At 34.2% G+C, this 13,140-nt stretch overlaps 1 protein-coding gene across 1 annotated transcript; it reads right to left on the bottom strand.

The window, feature by feature from the left end:
• Positions 1-11,752: 11,752 nt before the first annotated feature.
• LOC149225328 (ethylene-responsive transcription factor 1A-like) lies at positions 11,753-13,009 on the bottom strand. The gene has a single exon (XM_089375069.1). The coding sequence runs from the start codon at positions 12,852-12,854 to the stop codon at positions 11,817-11,819; it is 1,038 nt and encodes a 345-aa protein (XP_089231195.1). The 5' UTR covers positions 12,855-13,009; the 3' UTR covers positions 11,753-11,816.
• Between the last annotated feature and the right edge of the window lie 131 nt (positions 13,010-13,140).

Here is a 13,140-nt window from a genome sequence, read left to right on the forward strand (position 1 = left end):
AGAACTAAATGCAGAGAAGCTAGAAAATTGGATTAGACATATTGATATGTATTGCACGATGCAGAATATCGACTCAGACAGAAGTAAGATTCAACTGGCTAGCCTACGCCTTGGAGGCACTACCTTGGTATGGTGGGAAGACAGGACGCAAAATGACATGAAGAAACATGGTAAGATTCTTTCTGTTTGGAGCGAATTTGTTTCTACAATTAAAAAGAAATTCTATCCACTAGTTTATATGCAACAAGCCATGATGAGTTGGCAAACTCTTCAACAACTCAAAGGGCAAAGTGTACAAGGTTACACCCAAGAATTTAGAAAAAGAGCTTTGGTTCTAGGAATTTCTTTAGACTCACTTGAGACTCTGTTGAAGTATATAGGTGGTCTACACAGCTACATGAGGCACACTATCCTCATGCTTAATCCCACTAGTATAGATGAGGTATCTATTCAGGCTACACATCTAGAAGGTAGAGGTAAGAATGGGAACCCAGAAGTTCGGGGATCATCCCAACTCACTGCAAGCAAGAATAAGGAGAAAAGAAAACATAAATGGAAAGAAAGGAAGGCTAATTTTGTACAAAAGACAAAGTCTTCATGCACTCACTGTAAGAAGGAGGGGCATGATGATGAACACTGCTAGATTTTGCATCCGGAGCTGAAACCTAAGAAGTTCAAGGGAAAGAAGAAGAAGACTGCTGCAGCTATTCAAAAGGACTTGGGGTTAGACTCAGGAGATGAAACAACAATCGCAGCCATAGGTATAAAAGGTAAAAATTCTAAAGCATCTACTAGTAATTCTATACAATCTACTGATAATGAAGAAAATGAGAGGAAAATACATGACCTTTTTCCTATTCGAGTTATTTCCAAACATCAAAAGATTGATACTTTGTTTGATAGTGGCTCACAAGTAAATTTAATTTCTGAAGAAATTGTAAAGAAGTTGGGATTACTAACCACACCTCACAAGAAACCATATCCATTAGGTTGGTTATGTGATAAAGCACAAGTACAGGTGACTAGACAATGTAAACTTAAGTTTTCATTTGGGTCAGCGTTTGTAGATGAGGTTGAGTTAGATATAGTTCCTTTAGATACATGTGGAATTGTTTTAGGAATTCTTTACTTGTATGAGAACAAGTATCTACTCATTAAAGAGGGAATCGAATATATTGTAAGAGCTCATAAGCTCAAGAATAATTATACTCTCATAAACTCAGGGCAAATGAAACGAATTGTAAATTCATGCAAACAATTTTTACTGATGGTTGTAAAGGAAAAGAAACTTGAACTTGATAAAACCAATGTATTTGAGGGCTATGATGCTAAATAGCAAGCTAATTTAGAAAAAGTTGTTTCAGAATATGATATATTGTTTCAAGAACCTAAAGGTCTGCCACCCAAAAAGGAAATAGTGCATGATATTAATTTGCAGCAAGATGCTCCATTACCTAACATTGGAATGTACAGGTTGTCCGCTTTAGAGAATGCAGAAATCAAGAAACAGGTACAGGAGCTGCTCGAGAAGGGGTTCATCAAACCTATCACATCATCATGTGGGTCTCCAATCATCTTGGTGAGAAGGAAAGATGGCTCGTGGAGAATGTGCATTGATTACAAAGCACTGAAGAAGATAATGATAAAAAATAGTTATCCCCTTCCTCGCATAGATGATTTATTAGATCAATTGAAAGAAGCTGTTTATTTTTCCAAGTTAGACATGCATAGGGATATCATCAGGTTAGAGTTGCAGAGCAAGATCCATGGAATATTGCTTTCAAAACAACGCATGGATTGTATGAGTGGCTGGTTATGCCTTTTGTCTTAACTAATGCTCCTGCTACTTTCATGAGAGTAATGAATGATGTACTCAGACCTTTTCTTGATGATTTTGTTATTTTATATCTGGATGACATTCTTATATTTAACAAAACGTGGGAAGAACATTTAAAGCATGTTAAGCAGACTCTAGATGTTTTTAAAAGAGAAAATCTTTATGTTAAACTCTCAAAATGTGAATTTGGAAAAACATCCTTGAATTATTTGGGTCATATAGTAGGCAGTGGCGAATTGAAGATAGATCCCTCTAAGGTTGCAGTAATTATAAACTGGCGTAAACCCAAATCTGCTATAGAAGTTAGAAGCTTCTTAGGAGCAGCACAATATTGGAGAAAGTTTATTTCTACATTTTTCTTAATTGCAGTGCCCTTACATGCTTTAACAAGATTGAACAAGGTGTTTCAGTGAGGAGGCAAACAACAAAAAGCTTTTGACACCTTGAAAGAAAAGATTAGTATAGCACCAGTACTAGCACTACCCGATCTTTAAAGACCATTTGAGATTCAAACAGATGCTAGTGACTATGCCATGGGAGCAGTGTTGATACAGCACGGTAAACCCATATGTTATCATTTTGAGACATTTAATTCTACAGTAGTTAACTATCCCACCTATGATAAAGAATTGTATGCATTAGTACAGAGTGTGAAAATGTGGAAACATTACTTAAAGGGCAAAGAGACAGTTATACATACTGATTATCAACCACTTCAATATTTACACTCCCAAACTAAATTGCAGCAATCAAGGCATTATAGATGGATGGGTTTTCTACAACAGTTTCATTTAGTCATCAGATATAAAAAGGGCATACACAATAAAGTTGTAGATATGTTGTCTAGACCAATTATAAATGCATCTGATATACTTAAGCATAATTTAGTATTGCATGAGAGCTACATTGAACAATATGCTCAAGATATAGATTTTAAAGATGTATATGAAACTTTAAGTCAAGGAAAATGAGTAGAAGAATTGGATTATCATGTTAAGGACCGACTCTTGTATCATTTTGGGAAGCTATGCATTCCACAAACTAAAAGAGTAAAGATGATTCGAGAAGCACACACTTCTCTAATATCAGGTCACTTTGGTGTAAGTAAAACAGTTGCACAGCTGCAAAGATTTTGTTATTGGCAAAAAAAATGAATGAGATAGTTTCTAGATATGTAAGAGGGTGTACTATGTGTGCTAAAAGCAAGCCCAACAACAGAAAAGTAGGCTTGTACACTCCATTACCAGTTCCTTCTCATCCTTGGGAAAGTGTTTCCATGGACTTTGTTGGAGGACTGCCTAAATCTAGGAAAGGTCATGACTATTTATATGTTGTTGAGGATAGGTTCAGGAAAATGTGTATTTTGATACCTTGTAATAAACAGATTACAGTTGAACAAACTGAAAAGTTTTTCTTTCAGCGTGTATGGGTTCATTTTGGATTACCCACTTCCATTATATCTGATCAAGATACTTGATTTGTTGGGAAATTTTGGTCGAGTTTGTGGGAACTAATGGACACCAGGCTGAAGAAGAGCATAGCTTTTCATCTGCAAACAGATGGCCAAACAGAAGTGGTCAACAGGGCAGTGATCCAGTTGCTTAGAGGCTATTGCAGTAAGCATCCAAAACTTTGGGTTGAACATTTATGTTATGTGCATCATGCTTACAACCGAGCTAAATATTCTTCTACACAGAGATATCATTTTGAGACATGTTTTAGTTTCACACCAAGGTATCCCTTGGATTTTTTCTTTGGTAAAGACATAGTGGTTGATGGACACAACGATGTGGACAAGGCAACCAGTTTCATTGAACAAATCCAAGAGATTCACCTGGCAGTATAGGAACAACTGGAAAAGAGCCAAGCCAAGTACAAGGCAAGGCATGACAAGCATCGGATGGAGCATAGTTTCCAAGTTGGTGACCAAGTCTGGTTGTATATTAGCAAAGACACAATGCAAGGCGAAGGTAAAAAGCTAAAACCAATAAGGTATGGACCTTTCAAGATACTTGAGAAAATTGGTGAGAATGCTTTTCGCCTTGATCTACCAGATTACATGCACATCTACTCAATTGTTAATGCAGAAAGCTTGAGACTATTTGAACCTTCATTAATTGGAGATCCCAAAGAACAGAGTTAATTTCCTTCTATTGATGATTTGTTACCCGAATATCTTAATGAATTGTAGGAAGATACAATTCTAGACAGGAAGGTAAGGACCATGCGTAGAGGGGATGTTGAGTACCTTAGGATTGGACTCAAAGATTCAAAGCCAAGCAGTGCGAAATGGATAGAAATTGAGCAAGCTAGGAAGAAATACCCTCACTTGATTGATGCTTAAAGAAAACCAACTTTTGGTGGTCCAAAATCTTTTTCAGTGGGAAGGCCATGATTCGAATTGGATCCTAAAACACTCTCTTAGTTTTCATGATTGTTTCAATTATGCTAAATGATTCAAGTCCAAGTAAAATTAAAGCTATCAAAAAGAATCCTCGTAACAGTGACAGATGTGGCCAAAGCGGAGCAATGAGGACCCTCGGTCAAGCGCGCAGATCGTTGGCCCACGGTGAATGCGCGATGGCACAAAACTGGAAAATCGGGAGATCAAATCCAGAAACGGGGGTGGTTTCTGATATGCGATTACCGTATCACAGGGCATCCCCTTAGTGAAGGAAAGCCCTGAAGCGCCCGGACCCGAAATTGCTATGAAAAGCAGAAAAGTAATGTTTTTGGTTCTGTAAAGCGGGATTCCACAAACCGGCAGGATATCGGAAGGCTTCGAGGCAGTAAGAAATTTTGACTGAGTCCCGCCCAATGCCACACATCGAGCAACACATGTCTGGAGGATGAGAGAGAAAACTACCTACATCAGACGGGTAAATGTCGTGCGACTTACTCACCCAATATAAAGGACAACTGTAGGATCTAGGGGGCCCAGATTGACGATGGAGATGTGTCTCGATGACTGACCGGATTTGACCAATCAAAAAGCAAGATTCAACGAGATTTGGAGTCCGACGTGGACGATGAGTTGGCAAACGATTCGTGTTCGCAGGCGATCTTGAAGCAAACGGAATAAACGACCATTCAAATATGATTCAAGGAATCTGACACCCAGTTCATTGGCAAACAGGTGGCCACCTCCCTGTGAGGCGTTACCCGGTGATGATGATGCAGAGCAGAGGATTTCGAACGGATAGAGGGCAGGAAACCAGAAGGCCGGGAAGAGGAAATGAACAGTCGAAAGAATAGACTGGCTTTAAAGCCATGAACTGATAGAAGCAGAGAACAAAAGCGAAAAAGAGGCAGAAACCGAGAAGAAAAACAGAAACGCAATGACAGGAGTTAGTTATACGAAGCTAGCTAAGAGCAGAGAGTAGTAGTCGAGCTGACTTAAAGGCAACATCGAGCCAGACAAAGCCAGAGTAGAGTCTGAGAGTCTATGTATTCCAGAAGGCTTGAGAGGTTCAAATAAACTCCTCGACATACTCCAGTTCTACTGACTTATATTTGTTAAGTGAGACTTAATTTGAGTTCATTGTTGTAAAACACTGCTTGAAAACATAATAGAGAGGCCACCATTGAAGGCTGGACCAGGAGACGTAGCCCAAGAGTATTGGGTGAACTTCTTATTAAACCTGTTGTGTTTACATGTTTGACTATTATGCTTTTCTCTGATTGCCTCATTGTCTATGTATACTAGCAATCTTATCAATCCGTTTCATAAGTAACATAGGCACATCCATGCACATGAGTCTGTAATACCTTTAATTCTTTATCTTGGATAAATTCCATATTAATGAGAGAGAAATCCAATTCGAACTATGATCACCATTGCTCTGATACCATGTAGAATTTCCCACTGTAGATCAACAGATTATGCAATATATTAAATCAAAATACAAGATATACTTCTAAAACAAACTTGCGAAAGCTTAATCGATTTTGAGAAAGATCAAATAGAACATATATAATAGAGAATGAGAAATCAATCACACATAAACACAGAAGAATACTCTAGGGAAATCCTCAACTAAAAACCCCGATCTCTGTATAATCATACTAGTGGAAATATGTCCGGATTACACAAAGCATTAGCTCAGAAGCTATCCTACTCTTGGTACAATCCCTCAATACATTTCACATACTAAATAGACACAATATATGTCGTCCCTCAGCCCTCCAAGCCTCCTATTTCCTTTTGCAGCTTCTCTTGGGGTCCAATGTTGCAACCTGTGTGAATTGGCCTCATCACACACTCATCAAACTCAAAAGTAACTGTGCAATCTATAATGAATGAATTCCTTCTGAATGCAAGACATATCATCCATGGAATATTCCTACAACTGTAGTACATTGTCCCATCACCTGATCTCAACTGGGTCTCTGACTAAACTGACATGCATGAGTTATTTATGAGAGAATATTCAGTTATTTGAAGTGCAGCAGTTACATGCATGCATGCATTAATTAACCGGACTCACAATTAGTTAAACAAACAATTTGAACTAATCTAACTGGACTTAACTCGGTTAACTGAGCTAACTAATTACAACTCAAAGTACAACTCATCCTAATCTACTTTAATCAAGGGATAACTTCCTCAATCAATGGAGAAACTGTTGCATGTCTTCACATAGACTTCATGTTTGATTTCCTACAACTAATTAACTCAAGATGAATTAATTAATTATTTTACAAATAGCTGCTAAGATCAACTTCGAATTTTAATTCTCAATTTTAGTTTAATGACTAACTAAAATTGGAATGTATCCCTGAATGCTATTTATAGTAGTGCTATTTTTATCATTTCTTGTTGCTATTTTCAACAAGATTCAAGTTCTACTTCGACATAAAAATATTTTTATCTTGCATTTAAAAAGGTATGTTGATTTATACATTCATTTTTATTCATATAATTTTTATTTTATAACTTATACATATATTTGTTTATTTTATTATAGATGAAGAAGAATGCAAATGGATCACTAGAAAGTTTCATGAGCTTTATTGAAAAATTAAGATGGAAAGATTGAGAAAGCAACGTCATAGTAATGTTGAACTTGATCCTAGTCTTTCTCATTTCATTTGGAATGGGCTTGATACTATCAAATATCAAATAATACAAGGTGATTGTGAATACATGCTAAACTCATACCTAAAAGGGATTATTCCCTAGTTATTGCAGATATTCCTCATGGTTTCAATATCCCAAACATTGAAAATGATAGTGACCCTTATACTTATCAAGCTCTTACTAAAGTGGTTGTGGGATTTGTAGAAGTCACAACATCATCATTATGGATATTTGTGATATTTCATTTAGACACACATTTTGAAATGTTATTGACAAGATTCAAGGGAAAAAAAAACTCAAGGATGCAACTTACATGGTAAGACGTTGAAATTTTATGTTTGATTAATGTTAAAAAAATCATTTATATACAAGTTAATTGAACTTTTACTATTTCATGTTACATACAAAAGTCAAATCTTATTAACCGTGGAGATCAACCAATTATGAGTGATTGTGAGTTCATCATGTTGAAAGTTGGAGAAAAGATGATAGTTATAAGCATATGCTTCTTAATCAGGTAGATGGAAAGATTCATAGCCAAGTACTAGTTTATGATATTGTTGTAAAAAAACTAGCATATGAAGATAAAGAAACAAAATGAGAGATAGTTAACATTTATCAAAAACCAAAGTCATTGATTAACTATCTTATACACTTATGTTCAAATGAAGGAGATTGGGTTCTGGATTTATTCTCAGGCTCAGGTAAGTTTTATTATATAAAATTGAATTTCAATATCTTCTTTCTTAATTTTTATGTGATTATACTAATTTACTTCATTTTTTGTTTTATGCTTGTTAATCAGGTACAACACTAGCATGTTCCCTACAAAAAGAAAGAAATTACATTGTCATTGAAAAAGACCCAATATAGTGCAAATTTATTCAGCAAAGACTTAATGCTCTTCAATATCTTCCAGATGTAATGCAAGAAGTTGGGTTGAGGAAAAGAGATTTTAATGTATCACGTGTGACAAAAAAGGCAAAGGAACCTCAACCACCATTAGATGGAATTATTGGAAAGGCATACATTGGGAGATTCACAAATATCAAAGATCCGTCAGGAGAGGAAAATGAGAAAACTGATGAAACTCTAGAAGATGAAGAGTATGGATTACATGATATTATTGATTATATTTAAGTTATGCTTGGAAATCAAGCTCATTTTTTGTAACTATTAATTAGTTATACTTGTAATGTTTTGACTTTCACATTCTATAAGAAGAATAAGTATTTAGTTAATGTTGTTATATGTTTAATACTTGTACTATGATTTTCTCTTTAATTTTTATGTGAATCGTTATTTTTTGAAAAAAATTGTGATTATTATTGATTTTTGACATGAAATTCATAAAAAAAGCTATTATTTAACCATTTTTTTATTAAAAATTTCCTATAGAAATTGTGATTTGGACATGTCATTTTTAGCAAAAAAATCTCAAAATGTGTAAGTTTTTTGTTATATGTATGTTCAAAATGTGTATTTTTATGTCAATTGCTAAAAATTATTGTTTTTTAGAGACAGTTATTTGATGTGCATTGAAAAACTAAATAACGATATATAAATATATAGAAGATCGAAACTTTAAAATATCAACCCTTTTTTTTAACTTTGCAAAAAATAAAGAACTCACTACAAAAAGAAAAGATTAAAAGAAAAAAGAAAAAAAAATATGAAGAAGAAAACTACTTCAAAAATTGTTGAAGTTAGAAAATAATTATTCACATTTAATACATTAGAAAACTTAAACTCAAAAAATAAGTCTTCTAAAAAAAGGGCTTGACGTTGTGTCAACACCCTTGAATCACTAAGATTTTAAAAATAATGTACATGAAAAAATTAAAGTGTCAAAAAATGTGATATATATATATATATATATATATATATATATATCCTGAATCAACACTTTTCAAAATCGGCTGATTTTTTTGCTATCTCGAACAAACAGGTAATCGCATGAGTTCTCGTTTCAAGGTTTACATTGTTACCATTCTTCATTCTTCATCTAAATCTTATACTATAATAGCTACATAAAATAGTTTCTTGTAAGAGAACGTCTCCATCTAACAAGACAATTGCAACTTCTTCATACATTTTCATGCTTACAAAAATACCTTTCTTGGTGGAGTTGATCAAGACCCAACAAGACACCTATGACTTTGGTTTGGGAAACTTAATTGACGCGTCAATTCCATGATTTACATAACTTGATTTATGACGTTGACATGACTCTAACATTGATTTTATTTTAGCTCCAATCTCTTAAATTGACCTTAACTCTTTACATCAACAGTTCTTGTGTGTCAGGTACCACTGGTCATGCACCCAATCTTTGGGGGTTGCTTGGCTAAGTGGTCCCATTTTAAAATGAGATAATAAAGATAATATAAATAAAATGAGATAATAGTAATGGATTTTCAATCCATTAAACCACAACAATGATTAAGAGAATGAAGCATAACATGTTCACTCATTCAATGCTAATCACTATTATGGACCCATATTGAATGTAGATATATTAAGTATCAAGAATAATCCAAAAATTAATTGAGGCGTAAAAAAAATTGTGCTTAAAATATCTCTATTTAGATGGATCTGAGTTGATGTGCTTTATATCTATGTGTGCGCTTGTGTGTTTTTCTTTAAAAAAAATATATTCTCAATATTAACTAAATAACCCATAGTAATTTTGATCAATGAATAAAAAATAGTGGATCCTAAACGTGCACTATAGGTTTGTTTACCCCATTTCATTTTACTTCCAAAGACAAAAAAGTGAGAAAAACTCTATGCCAAAAACAACAAATTTCCAAACTTATGTGCTACATGTGCATAGACAACAACCAATTTTAACTTTGATCCCTATGGATTTCAAGTAGGGAGGGCATCTTATGCCCCCACACACACAATACATAAGGTGTAAACCAATTAATTTATGTGAGGTGAAACCCCCATTAGGTTTCATGTTCAAACCTCATGGGAAGGGGTTGAAGGTGAAATCCAATTGAGAGTTACATTGTCTCAAGAGAGCGTAATCTCGGCAAAATCCTAATCTAATATTAAAATATATAAAAGTCATAATTAATATGCAACTTAAAATATATATATATATATATATTTTCTTCAAATTATATTTATTGTATTATATTTTTTATTTATAATATATGATTATATTCATATATTAAATTTAATGTATATAATAAATAAAAATAATATAATTTCTATAATATTTGATGATGGATAGAATAACCATTTGAAATTATCAAAACATGGAATTTTCAACAACATTATGAATAATTGTAAAAGTCTCCAATGGCTTATATAATTCCTTTAATTTAATTTAAAAAATTATTTTCTTTAACACACTGATCTATATATGCCCACGGGGCTTTGGATTGACGGTGAATGGGTGCGATGTTAAGGCACTCCTTGCGATAGGTCACCGGTTCAAATCCCCGTGGGTACTTAGGTTAGTCTTAACTAGAAAAAAAAAAAACACACTGATCTATATATATGAACTTTGTCATGTAACCACTTATATTTATTATAATGTGAATGGTGTGAAATATGGTTTCAACCCCCGCATATATATATATATATATATATATATATGAACTTTGTCATGTAACCACTTATATTTATTATAATGTGAATGGTGTGAAATATGGTTTCAACCCACGCACACAGTTGCAATATATGGCAAATTCAAATTTAAAATATTATTTTCTTTAACTACACACTTTTATATATATATATATATATATATGACTTTTTCCTGTAGCCACTTTTATATATATATATATATATATATGACTTTTTCCTGTAGCCACTTATATTTATTATAATGTGAGTGCTGTGAGATATGGTTTCAACGCACGCACAAAGTTGCCCTATATGCCAAATTCACGTGGTATTTCCACCAAACCAAATCCTTCATCACAATTATGAAAATTATTATATTTTTTAGTTTCTATGAGTGTCAGGAGAGATATTCTGCAATCATGAAATCGAGGCTTTTGCCAAAAGTTATGAGCATACCATTTCACCAAAGGATTTGGAAAATTAATTAATCAAAAGAATAATGTTTTGTTATATAACTAATGTAGTTATATAAATTATATTAAATAATTGATTGATAAAGGAGTTGTTTTAGTATGATGTTATCGATTATTAAATAATCGATAAAATATTTAATAAATATCAAATAATATTAATTAGGTTTAAAATTATATAAAAAAAAACATAAAAATTAATTAAATCAAATTTATTTTATTTAATATTTTTAATTTTATTTTTTCGTATACCATTTCAGATTCAAGGCAATGGAATGAAAAATAAAAATATTTTCCAAAAAAATACTCAAATTATATGTTGAAGCATCTTGAACTTAAATTTTTTTTATATATCTTATATATTTAATTATAAAATTTTAACACTAAACAATTGTGATATCATAAATAAATTTGTAGATTTTTTTAATTGTTTTGAAAAAATAATTAAAAATATGAAATTATTATTTATGTAATCTTTTGATTTTTAAATTTTTAATTAATTAAATTACTAACAAATATAATTATCTAATGATTTGTTTGTAAAATGAAATTTAATATTTACTTAAATTATTTGTATAAATTTAAAAAAATAAAATAATATTTATATTTAAAATTTTAAAAATAAAAATAAAAAATAAACAAAATTTTTCAATAGAAATCACATTTAAAAAAATATGTAAATATTGATGTTTTATCGTTTAAAAATTTATTTTATATTATAATGTAAATTAACATCTATATGGTTTGGGAAGCATTCGCTGATTAAACAGCAGGGTGAGGGTGTAGAAATTAATTATATAAACTTCAGACACATATCAAAAGAATGATACAAATTTTAGAAAAGATCTCAGTTCACCGTAAGGTGTCCACGGTGTAAGAAACCAGTGAAGCTCATGTCGATGCCCCTGGGCGTGAGTGGCGGTGTTGCCATCTTCTCACACAGAACCTCTTCAACCATTTGGTTACCCATATTGTTGCTATCTTCCAATCTCGGTTGGCATTGTCTATACCAATGCACTTCACTACCACTCATCACTTCCTCACGTTCCCTCTTCCTACTCCAATCTGTGCTCTCCACCTTTTCTGAGGACGACGTAGTGCTACTTGTATTACTATCCTCCAGGTTGCCAACCTGGAGAGGGAAATTAAGCAAAGCCCTAGAGCCCCTCATCTTGTAAGCGGCGCGGTCATATGCGACTGCAGCTTCCTCAGCGGTTGTGAAGGTGCCAAGCCAAATTCTAGCTCCCTGCCGCGTAGAGTCCCTTATCTCCGCCGCAAATTTTCCCCATGGCCGCCGCCTCACGCCTCTGTAATGCCTACCCACATTCTTTGGCGGCGGCGGCGGCGTGGCTTCAGTTTCTTGACGGACATCCGCCTCTCTTTTGACGGGAAAAGGCGCTTCCTTCTTGATCTCCGTCACCGGTTCTTCCTCGGGCGCTCCGGGCATCCATCCTTTGTTGGCGGCCTCCTTGAGAATCCCGTACAAAACCATGTCTTCCGAATCGTTGACATCTAACGGGAGCTTCGTCCAGGCAGCAGATAAACAAGGGCTCGCAGAAGGAGTCACGGAATTCTTGAGTCCCCAATCGACAGGAATTTTTTGCCACTCTAAACATTGATGTCGAGTTACGGAGACGGAGAGCGAGGGACGGCCGGACTTAACGGCGGCTATCGGTGTTTCCGGCCTCTCCATTTCCAGCCTGCAGTCATCGACCAATTCGGGCGTGAGTGCTGTCCGGATAAAGTTTTCTTCTTCGGGACTGCAATTTCTTGTCGTATGAGGCCGCCAATTCCTTGTGAAGAAGGAGGGTTCGAGATCGTCGAGTAAATCCAAAACACTCATTTCTGTGTACTCAACTTGTGGGTTTATTCTGTTCAATGCCATTCAGTGGAAGCGATTAAAACCAGGCGCAGCTTGAGCTCTTTGTGCAAAGTTTGTTTGAAATTTATAAGAATTTTTTGGGGAGAATTCTGGAGAGGAAATGGTCAGACACAAATTCTTGAGCTCTTTGTTCAAATTTTGTTTGAAATTTATGAGATCTTATTGGGAACAATTTGCGCAGGAAATGGTCAAACGGAATTGGTAATTTGGGACGTGTTGTTTAAACTCCATAGTCAAAGTCAAGTCATTTAACGCATATGTTCATTTTTCGCTCAGTTGGGGCGCCATA

Source organism: Pinus tabuliformis, chromosome J, assembly GCF_031772625.1.
Source record: "Pinus tabuliformis cultivar Carrire ecotype Pingquan chromosome J, CPIR1, whole genome shotgun sequence".
NCBI classification, from domain to species: Eukaryota; Viridiplantae; Streptophyta; class Pinopsida; order Pinales; family Pinaceae; genus Pinus; species Pinus tabuliformis.